At 40.0% G+C, this 14,983-nt stretch overlaps 1 protein-coding gene and 1 pseudogene across 1 annotated transcript in view; one reads left to right on the top strand and one right to left on the bottom strand.

The window, feature by feature from the left end:
* The window catches only part of MAP3K3 (mitogen-activated protein kinase kinase kinase 3), a gene marked incomplete at its 5' end in the record, with an annotated part of 55,033 nt that overhangs the window by 18,175 nt on the left and 21,875 nt on the right, over positions 1 to 14,983 (top strand). Inside the window, 4 exons of the mRNA XM_015572420.1 lie at positions 1,740 to 1,780; positions 6,156 to 6,255; positions 7,655 to 7,768; positions 13,008 to 13,128. Coding sequence (XP_015427906.1) covers positions 1,740 to 1,780; positions 6,156 to 6,255; positions 7,655 to 7,768; positions 13,008 to 13,128 — 376 coding nt within the window. The remainder of the gene's footprint in view (positions 1 to 1,739; positions 1,781 to 6,155; positions 6,256 to 7,654; positions 7,769 to 13,007; positions 13,129 to 14,983) is intronic.
* On the bottom strand, positions 8,302 to 9,012 carry LOC102754597 (annotated as a pseudogene).

Below are 14,983 nucleotides of genomic sequence, written 5' to 3'. Positions count from 1 at the left end.
CTATAAACCCTTTTAAAAATTTTTATTTATTGATTTTAGAGAGAGAGGAGGGAGGAGACAGACAGACAGACACATCGATTTGTTCCACTTATTTATGTATTCATTGGTTGCTTCTTGTGTGTGTCCTGACTGGGGATTGAACTCGCAACCTTGGCATATCAGGACAATGCTCTAACCAACCGAGCTACCCAGCCAGCTCTCCCTAAATTTTTAAAAAACTTTTTATTTATTGATTTTAGAGAGAGAGGAGGGAGGAGACAGACAGACAGACACATCGATTTGTTCCACTTATTTATGTATTCATTGGTTGCTTCTTGTGTGTGTCCTGACTGGGGATTGAACTCGCAACCTTGGCATATCAGGACAATGCTCTAACCAACCGAGCTACCCAGCCAGCTCTCCCTAAATTTTTAAAAAACATAGTTATTTTTTAAAATAAAAAATGTATTTATGTTAACATGTAATGGTTTTTTATTTTAAAATGAAAAAAATAAATTTTCTCAGTTTTAATTTCTAGTATGGAAAAATTAGATATAATTTACATAAACAAAGATCTTTGGGGTTCTCCACAATTTTAAGAGTGTAAATTAGAACCACTGGTCCGGTTCTTCAGTGGATTGGAAGAGAATTGTAGGCCCCTAATCTCTTGGGAAGAGGAAGTCCTTATGCGTCCATTCTACCTTTCAGGCTCTTCCTTTTTTGTCTGTTCTCATCTTCTGTGTTCCTCATCTTCAAATGCTTTGACAGCCTCTACTTTCTTCTATACCATTCTATAAATGTGATCTTCATTGATTATGAATTCTTTCTCTTCTCTATATTATTTGTTGATTTCCTAACAATCTTACCTTTTCCCCCTCTATATCTGTTGTTCTGTCATAGCTCTTCGCTTTTCCTTTCATTTTTAACTCCCACAAGTTGTTTGTTTGCCCTTCACAATATCTTACTCCTTGATTTGTTCCTTAACATTCTAACACTTCTACTTCCTTTTATTTCTGATATTTACACTCAACTTTGTTCTCTAATTAATCCATTTAATAAACATTAAGCACATATATTACATATTCCCTTGATTGTCTCCAGGGTACAGAAACAAGATGTGATTCCTGTTCTCCCAGAGCTAATAGGCTACCCATGATGGTCATTTAGGATAAAGCTGAGGGCAGTTATAAGATAATTTGTCCGGGGTCCTATGTTATCCCCCTGGGGGTAGCCTTGAGAGGATCACAGAAGTCAATACTAGCAGTAGCAACCATTTATTGCATGTCTACTGTATATCAGGCACTTTACTTCTATTATCTTATTTAGTTCTCATAGCAACTCTGCAAATTAGACATGTTTAGCCCCATTCTACAGATGGAAAAACCAAGATTCATAGAGGATAAGTAACTTGCTCATAGCTATATAGTTAGGAAGTGTTAGTACTAAGATTTCTTTTTCTGTTCAGTTACATCAGCCAAGAAGGAACGGTATTCTGGCCAGGAAATTATATGGAGGGATGAAATGCCAGAGCATAGCAGCTAAGCTGGGGCAGCCACGTAGGGATCTTGTCCCAAGAGCTTTGTTGCCCCTGAGATTAGAACTGGAAGACTACAACTGATTGGAAAGGGGAATACCCAGGGGGTAGAGATGCTAGAAAAGGACATCATATTTGCTTAATGTTGCTAAATGACTGCCTATTGCTTACCTGGGAGTAACACATGCCAGAGTACCCGCTAACTTGTCTGTCATTTCTTTGGCAGAGTGACGTCAGAATCAAGTTTGAGCACAACGGGGAGAGGCGGTAAGTCTGCTTTCTGATTAGTGGTTGTGTCCCTGGAGTGATTCTTGTGGGGTCACTGGCTGGACAATGGGGTTGACTGGACATAAAGGGTAAAGTTTCACCCTTGGCTTGGCCTACCAGTTGAACTTTATTTCTAGTCTACATGGAAGCCACTTAAACTGATGTTTTACTCTCCTGCTCTTATTCTGCTACTGTGAGATCTGCCAGTTTACGAGGGGAGGAAGTCAAGACTTCAGCCCTTCTCAGAGTCATAACTTCCAGACACTCTGACACTGTACCACTTACAATGCATTAGAGGGAGTTTAGGGTTCTCCTGTGATGTGCCATTACCTTCCCTGATAGAGTGGCCCTAATTTTGTCCATGTCAGAGGCCAGGGTGATGAATTGGAAATTTTTTATAACGTCTAGGTCATGGGAAGCTCCACCAAGTCCCTCAGATGTGAAGGAGTTCAGATCATTTGAGAACAAAGAAAGAGGGAGTTTTTCAGTCTATATTCCCTTACCTTGTTAGGGAAGTGAAAGTAATATTACAAAACCCTGATGTCCTTTTCTCCATTGTCAGTATTTAGTTTTTGGGGTTTTTTTTTTTGTTGTTTTTTTGTTTTGTTTGTTTTTTTGGGAGGGGTTTGGTAGGAAGTTAAGGTAGATGTTCTTAGTGAAGAAAAATATGACCACTTAATTTCGCATGTTATTTAAAGAAAAACTTCTAAAAGCCATAGAGAACTCTGGTCACAGGATATTTGGGACCCTGTGTGTATGTATGTGCATAAGTGTGCCTTTTAGATCTGTCTCCCACTCTTTGCCTTTCTTTCATTGATATCCCCCATTTTTCTTTGCTCCCAGCATTTGGAGAGGCGAAGAGGATACTACTGATAAGTATAAGGTCCCCCTACTTTACAAGTCCCTCCAGAGACCTTAGTTTCTCCAGACAATCTTAGTATTGGCACCTCTCTGCTGCTGGCAGTTTTCAGTCCACTTTGAAGCTAGCTCCATAGGATATTTGTGGCTATAGCTCTTCCTTAAAAAGATACATCTACAAGCCCACAAAGTTGTCAGAGCCTGCCTGGTGGAAACATTTTGCAAAGAGTGGTCTGCAGTGCCATAATCTTACTGCTGCCATGTGGGTACTAGGGCTCTTCCAGGCCTGGAAGGAGGAAGGCCTTCTGATCCCTGTCACCAGCTGCTCCTCTTGTGTCTTGCCAGTAGCTGGGAAGTTAAATTGTCACTTCATTATTGCTGCTTTTCACACTTCTAACCTGACTTTTGGAAGCATGGCCAGACTTGCAGCCCAGAGTTTTCAGTAGATATGAAATCAAAAGCTCAATTGTGTTGGAGCCTAATTATGCAGTTATGCTCTCCTGAATTCCTGTTCCCAAAGTGGTATGCAGTTACAGTGAGCAGACTTACACTGAGAACGTGTATGTGTTTAGTTTCAGAGAGGCTGCCAGATCGAAACCACAAATATTTAAGGTGGTCAGGCAGGAATGGTCTTTTGAAGCCATGAGCAGCAGAGCATTGGTATCAAGGTTTTGAAAACTGCATTCTCTTTTTATGGAGCTGTTTTCAGGAGCCATGGCATTTCACTGTTTGTGTACTATGTGTGGAACTGAGGACTTTATAAAGTTGGTGCAAAGAAGCCAAGTTCAAGGTGCTTTGTGCCAGACAGCTCTGGTTTTGTGTATTTCATGTCTTAGGATTTTGTAGAGAATGTTATTGTGGGCTTTCTTTACTTTTTACAGGGAATATAGATAGTATCTATCTAAATAGTCCCTTACAGAATTAAAATTTATAGAAAAAAAGAAGTAGTGGCTTTTTCCATTCATCTGTGCCAAGTATCCATTCGGGAGAACTGACGTCCCCTTTGCTTTGGAAGTTTGGGACCCAAACTCCTGACCTTTCTCCCTCTTAACCCCAAGAGGGCAGAAGAGAAGGCCTGTAGATTAGGATCTCCTTCCCTTTGAAAACCTTCATGTCTGGATACTGGTGAGATGATTGTTATGGGTGTTTGATCCCTCTTTGAAACACTGGCCTAAAAATGCTTTTTATTCACTGGGTGGGCAGCAGTTTAGATCTTACCAACTCTGGAAGTCCTGGTTTCTGATCCTGACCAGGCTTTTGGGCTGCTCTTGGGGGTTTTGAATGGCTTGTCTCCAGGGCAAATGCAGGAGAATTTATCTCTGAGCCATCCTTTTCTCATAGTGTGCTAGGGACATTTGAGTGGTCTTCTGATATTTTATTCAAAAAGGCTGGCCCCTTTTGAACTGCTGCTGAGGTCCTAATGAAGGGGCAGGGGTATGATTTATGATTAGGAATTTACAGGAGTCATTCTCTCAGGCTCCAAGAAACACTCATCTAGGTAACCCATCTCTAGATAGCACCCAACAGTATCATTGCTTGGGACAGATGATTTAAGGGGAAAAATATAAAGATTACAATATGGTTGGATTTCCTGGTGGATATAGACTAATATATTCAGCAATATAACTTCCAACATTAAAGAAGTTAATCTGGTTAGATTTCATTAAAATCCAATAGCATAGATTCCTCTTTCCTGTGTCTTGTTGCTGCTTCTGTTCATACCTCTTCCCCCTCTGGGGAAGCAGGAAAGATGCGAAAGAACAACACACTGCTTTCTCTCAGCATGGAGGAAGGCAAGAACTGTAGAGGTTCCATGGCTGAGTACTTTACTCCACTACATGGTAGTTAGATTTCATCTAGCCTAGACCTATTAAAAGATGAAGGAAATTTTAATATGCATTTTTCCCATCACAGTAAGCTTCTTTCATGTGTTTATTAGCCATTTATAACTCTTCTTTGAATTGTCTCATCATACTTTGCCTGTTTTTTAATTGGATTTTCGACTTTTTCCTATTGATTTGGCAAGTATTTTCTCCAAGTTTGATATTTGTGTGTGTGTGAGTGTGTTAATCCTCACCTGAGAATTTTATTTTTTTTAGAATATTTTTTTATTGATTTTTAGAGAGAGTGGAAGGGAAAGGGAGAGACAGAGAGAGAGAAACATTGTTGTGAGAGATACACATCAATTGGTTGCCTCCTGCACGTGCCCCGACCAGGGCCAGGGATTGAGCCTACAACCGAGGTATCTGCCCTTGAATCAAACCCGAGATCCTTCAGTGTGGACTGACACTTTTATCTACTGAGCCAAAGTGGTTAGGGCAATATTTTTTTAAACTTTGTTGATGATTTATTTTGTCATCAGAAGTTTAAATTTTGTTGTCAAATCTGTCTTTATCCTTTTGATCTTCTGTATTTTATGTCATAATTAGGAAGTCTATCCCCATGCTAATATTTTTTAATCTATATTTTCTTTTATATGTATATATAGAAAGAGTATATATATGAGGTTCTCACTGATATTCTCATCTGCTTATCTCTTGGCTTATTTTTGTTTTAATTTAAGTTTCAGAGTATTATGTTGAATCCATATGAAATTTCCTCTTTAGGACTATCAGCAGTATCATATAGTTCATCCTAATACACTCATTAAAACTTCTTAATGAAAATTTCAAACACACACAAAAGTAGAGAGAATATTATACTGAACCTCCATGGACGTGTCACCCAGCTTCAATATTATCAACATTTTGCCAGTCTTGTTTCATCTTTTCCCACTTTTAAATTTTGCTGTGCTAGTTAAAGACAAATCATGGTAACACCTGTATAATCTTAACAAACTGTACAACTCAGTGGCTTCTAGTATATTCGCAGTTCTTACTGTATCCTCCATTATAGGAATTGTTCTTTGAACTGACCAAAGGAGTCTTTCTAGAAGAATCAATATCAACACTACTTACATGTCCACTTGTGTGGCTGGCTAATAAACTAATCAGACGTATAACCAACTCAAGGGAAATTCCTGTAACTCTATGGTAGGAAATCTCGATTCTGAGGATAATCAATATTGAGATTCCTATGACATCTCAAAAATGAGCAGTGGAAAAAATCTTTCAAGTCTGAAGTTGAGTCACTTAGGAGTTAACACCATGGTTTTAGGACTGCTGCACCAATCTCCAGGTTTTCTTCCTAACAGGAGTATTTGGAACATAGTTTTTAAATCTAGGTGTCCTGCTATGATACTGAGCTGTCATTGACAGAAAAATCTAAGCTGAAGTGGTAGAGCAGTGGGTGGGACTAAGCAAATACTTTGCTCATACTATTAGTAAACCTGAAAGATGCTTAGAGGAAGAGTGAAAAAATACCGATAGATAAGAGAAGAAAAAGAAACAATAAAGAAAAAGGCAAATTGTGTCCTAATTGAAAAAAAAAAAAAAACACAAGAAAATCATCAGAAGTCATAGCTTTCTAAATCCTACATTAAAATATGCAATTAACCATGCTTCCTATTCCTTTTCAGAATTATAGCATTCAGCCGGCCTGTGAGATATGAAGATGTGGAGCGCAAGGTGACAACAGTGTTTGGGCAGCCTCTTGATCTGCATTACATGAACAATGAGGTGAGAAAGTAGATGGATGATATGGGGACAACAGTAGGGACAGCTGCCTACCTTTTTCCTCTCTGCTTAGCTGAGGATTTCCTGGTTTGTTCTTGTAATATCATCATATGTTTTCACTTTCTGGAGCTTTTTTTCTTAATTCCAATAACTCTGGGATCTCTGGTGGGTTTTTTTGTTTGTTTTGTTTTCACTATATGGGGAGATTACATAGCTATTTTCATTTCCCTTGCTCTTTCAGTGCTGGTAGCTCTAATACTCCATGGTGGAGTCAGGTTTGGTGTCAGAGCCAGGTCTTATATTGTCTTCTTTACATTTTGGAGGTGATCTTTTTCTTTCCAGCACAGACTTAACTAGAAGCAGAGAAACTGGGAAGGGGAGAAAACTGGTGGGTAGAACCTCTATTAACAGTCATAAATGCCGGATTCTTCTCTCAGAATTTAACTCCTGATTGTAGCTTGCTTCAAAAGTTAGCACGTACTTCAACGATTTCTTTGACTCTTTCTCCTCGAGCTACCTGACCAGGGCAGGAAGGAATTTTTTTTTAATATATTTTTCTTGATTTCAGAGAGGGAGAGAGAGAGAGAGAGAAACATCAGTGATGAGAGAGAATCACTGATTGGCTGCCTCCTGCATGCCCCCTTACTGAGAATTGAGCCCACAACCCAGGAATGTGCCCTTGACTGGAATTGAACCCGAGACCCTTTAGTTTGCCGGCTGACGCTCTATCCACTGAGCCAAACCAGCTAGGGCAGGAAGGAATTCTTTTGATTGTCAGTTAGTTGGCTGCTTTCCCAGCTATAAGAAAGGTACTAGAGGCTGCAGTCTGTTTAGACTGGTGCTTTGCATTAGTATGAAAGGTAACATGTTTGTGCCTATTAAAGAGAGTATGTCTAGAGTAGTGATTTCCCACCTTTTTCAGCTCATAACATACATACAGTAATTACTAAAATTTTATTTTATTTATGTTTATATATTTGTAATAATAGTTTTATTAATATATAATTCACCTACCATAAAATTTACTCTTTCCAACCCTGCTATGTGGTCTAAATTTGTGTCCTTATTTAAGTAACAGTTTTCATCCTCTTCCAGCCTCCTTCCTCCAATATGCCTTTTCTTCTTACTTCGTTAATGTCAGACAGGATTCTATTGCTTAATTTGGAAAGAAATATGGGGACTATAGCTGTTTGGGGGCGGCCGGTGACTATAAATAACACAAGAGATCTGTTTTGAGCAGTGAAACGTTTTAAAATTGAATTGCGGTGATGGTTGCACAACTCTGTAAATTTACTAAAAATTATTGAATTGTACATGTAAAGAAAAGAAAATATCTCTATAGTTTCAATGTGATCTTTTAAGACTTTTATATGATTTCCTTTTTTTGTGTCCTGTGTCACAGCTCTCCATCCGGCTGAAGAACCAAGATGATCTTGATAAAGCAATTGACATTTTGGATAGGAGCTCAAGCATGAAAAGCCTTAGGATATTGCTGCTGCCTCAGGACAGAAATCATGTAAGTGGCCCCTATCATAGCCTGGCAGTGGGAAACAAAGCTTGCTGTCCTTCAGTTCACCTTGCTTCCTTGACAGAATTTTGTGTTCCTTAGCCACTACTAAAGTGAAAACATAAGCATGGCCACAGTGTCAGTAGCCAGCTAGCCTTCTGCATTTGATTTCACTGTGAAGCCAGATCGTCAGTGTTAAAGTTGCAACTAAAGGTTACTTCGCTTGTGATGTGGGAGGAAGGAAAACATTTTATAATAAAGGATATTTTTTTCTCTATATTTATGTCCTTTCAGTTAGATTTGGACCCTAACAAGAAAGATTTGATTAGTGTGGGGGGTGCTGATAAGCAAAGGCTACTAAGGATTCAAGACTCTCATGCTTTATAAGTCCCAGCTCCTCAGCAACTATGCCTTTCTCTTAGGACACATGTAGGAAATAAACTTTTCCTTCTCTTCTTTGGAAAAAAGGCCATTGGGCTGTAGGGCTCTTGTAACTTACTAGCTGCTGCCTTACCAAATGGCAGGCAATCAACAGGGACCGTCAGAAGTGAGGAGTTATTCTTTATGCAGTTTCCTTTCCTAAAGGGTCTCTGAGGGACTACGTTCCACAAGAATGCTTGTAAACTGGGTCTGGCTTCTAATCACGGATTCCTCTACCAGTTTTCTTCAGATGCATGTTCCCAATGGTTTCTTGGCATTCTTTCCTTCCCTTATGCTTGAAGACAGCCAACTGTAGACAGCTGACATGCTGTATGAGAGCCATGGGTGCACTATACCAGGACAGAATTTAGATGGAATGGTGCTCAAGCATCTGCAATGGTGACTTCAACTCTACTGATGGAAGTAATCTGGTTAACAAAGGGGGTGTGCAAGTTAATGAGTCGATTGTGGATCCTCATCTGAAAGTGATCCCAAGTCTTAGAACCCTCCCCACAGGGAGTTTTTCTTGTAGTGATTCTCAGAGTCTTGGTAGGCATCTGAACTGGTCCTTCCACTTTGAAATTCCTTTCTGTTGCACCTCTGATCAAATGAGCATACACCTCCAAAGGCTCTACAATGTGGCTAGTTAGATAAATTGTGATTTGGTGAATCACCGCCTCTGGTTCCACGGTGTCTTTCCGGTATTCTTAAAAGCCATGGCTGCGGCACAGCTGCCTGACCAACTTGTTCCTGGGTGAGAGTGAACAGTGGTGAGGCAGGAGTGGGAGGGACAGAGCTGCATTGTAGCTGCAACCATGTCTTCCTCCGACCATTTTTTTTAAGAGACATACGGGGTTGAACTATCCTACTAGGAGGAGACAAAGGAGAATGCAGTTAGGGAGCCTTAGAATTAAGAAGACATTTTCTGATATTTCAGACGCGTCCTTGTGCATAAAGATTGGTCTTTTCTATCCCAAGTGTGTCTTTTTTTAAAATATATTTTGGGAAGTATTCTGAAGTAAAAATACATACTTTATTATTTCATTTCTCTATTTAAATTACTCATCTCCACCTTACAATTCTTCCTTATTGCCTGTCATAGATCTACATTTAGCCTAGCTAAATGGGTTTATCACCAACTACCCTTGCTTTTAATTCCCCAGTCTCATCTTTCCACATTCTTCCTCATACTCTCCCATTCTTCAGTTCTTCTTCCTCTTTGTCAGACCATGGCCACTACCTTTTAAAGGATCTAGCCTGATATACCCCCTACAATTTGGTTAATATATTGACTGAAACCATTTTATTTATTCCCTATTAGTTTAGTCATTGGATGTAATTTGCACACCAGTTTATAGGTTGCTTAATTATTACCCTCTAGTTGTTGCATATTTGTAACTTTTACCCTATAAGAGCATACAATCTTCATAATTATAATTTATAAAAATACATAATTCCCTTGAGTTGGATGTACCATATTTAATTAAATAACCATTCGTGCTATATTGGGACACTTAAGCTGCTATTATTTTTTGCATTTGTAAAGATGTGCATTTAAGACTAACAGTGAGTGATAATGGTGGTGATAATTCCTTGGGAACTTCCTCAACTAGACTTCAAACTTCTTAATAAACAGAAGTTTGATTCGGGAATCCCACCTCTAGAACAGTGCTTCTGTAACTGTCAGTGATGCTTCTCTCTCACATCAATGTTTCTCTCTCTTTGAAAACAAAACAAAAACAGAAAAACATGTCCTCAGTGAGAATTAAAATAAATAAAGACTTTTCTAAACATGTGTGCATCTAACTCTTATCTTTCTGCTCTTGATCTTCTTACAACTTTCTAGACCCAGCTTTTAAGCTTAGCGTTCTTTTGTATTTGCATACAAAAGCATATATGTAATAAAAGTCTGCAAAGCATTGAAGAGTAGAAGTAATGAAAACAGGTTTACTCACCTAATCTCAATATGGATTAGCTCTGTGAATATTGGTGGTATATAACAAAAAGAAAAAAATAATTTATATGAGGGTTGTAAACATGGCATTCATTCAAAACATTTTTAAAGGTTTTTAGTAAATTAATGTTAAAGCTATAAATTTATTAAATAACCTGCCTAGATGTTTCTACAACTATCATAACTATACTGGTATTCATGCAAATGTCTCTTGGTGCCACAATTGAAGCAGAGCATGGTGAGATCCAGGGTGCTGTTTCTCAGCTCGTGTTCCCATGAACCTAATTTCCCCCCTGCAGAATTGAATCCACTTATTCCTTTTGTTTGACGCCACCAAATCTTGTATCAAGATTGTAGGTTAGCCGGAACCGGTTTGGCTCAGTGGATAGAGCGTCGGCCTGCGGACTGAAAGGTCCCGGGTTCGATTCTGGTCAAGGGCATGTACCAGGGTTGCGGGCACATTCCCAGTAGGAGATGTGCAGGAGGCAGCTGATCGATGTTTCTCTCTCATCGATGTTTCTGACTCTCTATCTCTCTCCCTTCCTCTCTGTAAAAAATCAATAAAATATATTAAAAAAAAAAAAGATTGTAGGTTAACTTTTATAACCTCTTTCTCTGCTGATCTTCTAGCTTCCACTCACTGCAATCTTTATGTACATGGTTCCCGGGTAATGTTGCATGTTGTTTGTGTCAGCCACATACACTGCTACCACAGAATCCTTCAGTGAAGTTTTCATTGAATGGTCAAATGTCACATTCTGTTTGCTAGCTTTAGAAAGTTCTGCTAGCTACACCCTTCACATCTGTTGACTCTCTTTTCACTCTATTATAGTTCCCATTTATTTTTCCTAGTCCCACCTTCCTTCTTCCTCTTTCCCACTTCTAGTCTTATTCAGGGTTCTCTGAATCCTTGCATCAACTTCATTTTTGTTTGCTACACCATTCTCTTTGATCTCCTTAAATTGGGGTTTTCAAACTTGACTTTTACAAACACATGGGAAGATTTGAAAAATGCCATCTTTGAGCCCCATCCTCTGAGTTGGTCTGAAGTGTCAAAAGCCCCATGGGCAATTCTGATGGGTGGCTAGGATTGAGAAGCGTTGCCTTAAATTAAAGCACGACTCACCTTCTAAGACATTGCTGCTCAAAGTATGGACCATGTGTCAGCAATATCACCCGGAAGCTTGTTAGAAATGCAGATTCTCAACCCCACCCAGACCTACTGTGTCAGAATCTATATTTTAACAAGGTCCCAAGTGATTTTGTGTACACATTCAAGTGTGAGAAGCCTTGCTTTGAAACCTTTATTAATTTCCCTTCATCTGTTTTCCAACCTGTTGCCGCAACTTCAGCCTCTTTTTTTTTTTTTTTTTAAATCTTACGCTGGCTGTTGAACCTACTTTCCTATTTCAGCTTTTTGATTTTAAAATTGAGAGTTTAGAGTATATGTTCTTTGATACATTTCTAATTCATATTGCCAAGATTTATGGAAGTCCCACTATGTGTAAGGCCCTGTGTCCAAGCAGGTGTCTTTGGGTGCTCATCATGCAGCTCTTCTGACTGCAGGGCTGGGCCCTTTGCTTGTCCTTCACTGGCCTGCTGCCTCAGTATGTGGCTTTCTGACTCTCATCAGAGATCTATTGCATGTTGGAGGCTTCAGCAAGAATATTCATGTCCCCCTGGTTCTGACTTCCCATTAGACCAATACAGTTTGTCAAGACAACTTGCATGTGAAAAGTCTGGCCTGGGGAAACTAGAGGAGGCTGCTTGGCAGTTGAACTCACCCCTGAGAACGGGAAGCCTTTTTCCTGGAGGACAGGATATAGTTTGTTTAAGTCAGATTTTTTTTCTCTGGGAGGTAAAAGACAGAGATGTAAGTAGAAACTTCGACCCAAATTATTCATAAATCCCAGCTCCCATTTCCACTCTCAGTAGTGCTCTGGATATCTGTAAGCACACCCTGACTTCACTTGCTCACCACCAAACTTCAGTTTTAAGCTTTCTCAGTGCAAGGGTCCCCCTTGATTGTTTTGTTATCTCTCTAGGGCTTGACTGGGTCAGTGCAAAAGTTGGGGGTCAATATGGTAATGCTGCTGATCCTGTTTTGAGGTCCTTGATCTCTGACAGAATAGAAATAGCCTTTCCCATATGAACACAATTCTGAGATGGTTTACATGTAAACTTCAATAATATGAAGCAACTGAGATTTTACCTTAATTTTCAGGAAATGATTATGGGAAGAAATAGCATATCAAGTTACTTTTTTTTTACATTCCTATTGCAACAATCCTAACCTCAAATACTCTTCTTAAAATATATTTTTTTATTGTTGATAGTGTGTACAGATATCTCCCATTCCCCTCCTTTACTCCCCTCCTCCCAGCCACACCCACCTTCCTCAAGTTACTTTTAAAAATACATATTTACCAACCAGAATTTTGTTGGGCAGGGAGGTTGCCATCATTCTCTATTCTGACCCCCACTCGGCAGGTGGTCTCACTGCTGAAATAATTTCCTGCTTTTCCTGCTATTCTTCCCAAGCTCTCTGGAGAATTTTATGAGAGGGTATTTACAACTCTTTTCTGTTTGGCAGATTAATAGAGGAATGCCCGTTATTCCTCCGTGTCTGGGTCATTGCCTATTAAATTGGGGCACTGGGGCTCAGTGCTCATATGTCAGTGAAGCCATAAAACTATATAGAGCAAATAGTGATTTTCCAAGACAGACTGAGGCGTGAAATTTGCAGGAAAGCTGGGTAGCTGTAGCTCATGTATTGAAAACATGAAGGCAGCTGAAAATATGTGGATTCTAGGTAAGTGTGATGGGGCTTTTCTCAGCTCACCTGCTTAAAGTCTTTTTCTTCTTATCTTGCAGACCAGTTCCTCTCCCCACTCCGGAGTGTCCAGGCAGGTACGGATCAAAGCTTCCCAGTCTGCAGGAGATATAAATACTGTCTACCAGCCCCCTGAGTCCAGAAGCAGGCACCTCTCTGTCAGTGAGTATTTCACCCCTTTTTTTCTCTCATCTAATATATCTGCCCATATTTTTAAAAATTATTAATTAAAAAACAATCAGCAAACATTATTGACTGCTACTTTGTGCAGAATAATCCTCTATGCCTTTATTTGGGAAAAAGGAATAAAAAAAAATGACTGGGATGGTATTGTGATCCTCAGGAAACTTACACTGTAATGATGTGATGGCGTAATCAAATTCCTTTTAAACATCTCTGAAAATCTGATCTCGTCAAACATCTGTGTGAAGCCCTCCAGCAGTAGTCTACCTTCATTTTTGACCATTCTTTCCCCAAAGGATTGTGGACTTGTGGAGTTCAGAATCAGGTATAAGTTTGAGTTTTGACCTCAAACCTCTTGCCTATGATTCCTGAGGAGTCCCTGTGCTTCGAGGTAGATGTTGACAAATGAAATTCTGGAAAAGCCAAACTAAGTTGTATAGGAAGGACAAGAGACTGTTGACATAGTGTATACAATTGGCTACTTAGGAAGAAAGCTGTGTAGCTGCTGCTGGGCCTCCCCAGGAAATAAATCTAAATCAGATCTGTGCATTATACCACATAACTCCATATTGCTCTGGATCCTATTTCCTAGAATCTGAGGAAAAGGACCATTTCTTGACTTCTGGGAATTTGTATCAAGGGGGAAATCTGGCCTTATCAAACATTTGTGTTGAGCCTACTGTCCTGCTGCCACTGTGAAACCAAATTCTATCCATACAGGGAGAATTGCATCAAACTAAATTGCTCTCTAAAGATCTTGAGCTGAGCTTAGGGAGGTCTGAGCATTGGTCTTGTTTCTAAGCTTGTCTGTGAGTGATAAGCCTCCTGAGGAAGTAACAAGAATATGTTGCTGAGGCACTGACTTTGACTCACTGGGTAGTTTCTTGAACTCAAACAAGCACTGGTAGTAAGTGTTGCCAAGCTGAAAGTCTGTGTATCAGTTTCATATTTCTCTAAATTATTGATAATTGGCAGCTGTGTTTTCAATAAGCTGTTGAGGAGAGAGAGCCTGCACCTGATCAAGGAGACTGTCCAGAGCATCTCTGGCCCTGGAGATTGAGCGGCTGAGAGGGCAGCATTGTTCATTTGTGGAATAAGTGGTGAGAATTGACTTGGGGCAGTGACTAGGCCTTCTTTTCCTAGGCAAGTGCCTGTGATTTGTATGTGGAAGCAGGAGCTAAATGCTGGGCCATTGTTGTAGAGAGTCATATATGAAATTCCTTGTCTGAGAATGCTGAGAAATAAGATTTCTATGAAGTAGTTCTTGTTTATCTAGAGAGTGGGCAATACAGCCTCCCAACACAGATAGATCCTGGGTTCCTTCATTCAGTAAGCATATGTACCAGCCACTGGGCTGGGATGAATGCTATAGTGAAGGCAAGTGGAAGGCTAAGGTTAGTGTGGGAGCACAGAGGAGGCAGGCAATAACCAACTCTGCCTAGGACTTTGGAGAACAGCCTTCACAGAAGAGGGAACATCAGAGCTGACACACAAAGGAAGATTTACTGAGTTTAAAGTAGAGACATATTCCAAGCACAAGAAAGACCACCTGCCAGACACAATCACAACAGAAGGTGGTGAGGTCCAAGAACCCCAGGTGGTTTGGAGGGGTAGATGTAATGAGAGTAATGGGCAGAGCCTGCCAGTCTTTCTATAAAGCTGAGAATTGGCCCTAGCTGGTTTGGCTCAGTGGATTGAGCTTCGGCCTGCGGACCAAAGGGTCCCAGGTTCGATTCCAGTCAAGGGCACATGCCCAAGTTGCAGGCTCGATCCCCAGTTGCGGGGGGGCTTGCAGGAGGCAGCCAATCAATGATTCTCTCTCATCACTGATGTT

The sequence above is a fragment of the Myotis davidii genome, unplaced genomic scaffold (genome assembly GCF_000327345.1).
Source record: "Myotis davidii unplaced genomic scaffold, ASM32734v1 scaffold69, whole genome shotgun sequence".
Classification (NCBI taxonomy): Eukaryota; Metazoa; Chordata; class Mammalia; order Chiroptera; family Vespertilionidae; genus Myotis; species Myotis davidii.
Note: the sequence above shows the minus strand (reverse complement) of the source record. Positions and strands in the feature narration are given on the sequence as shown.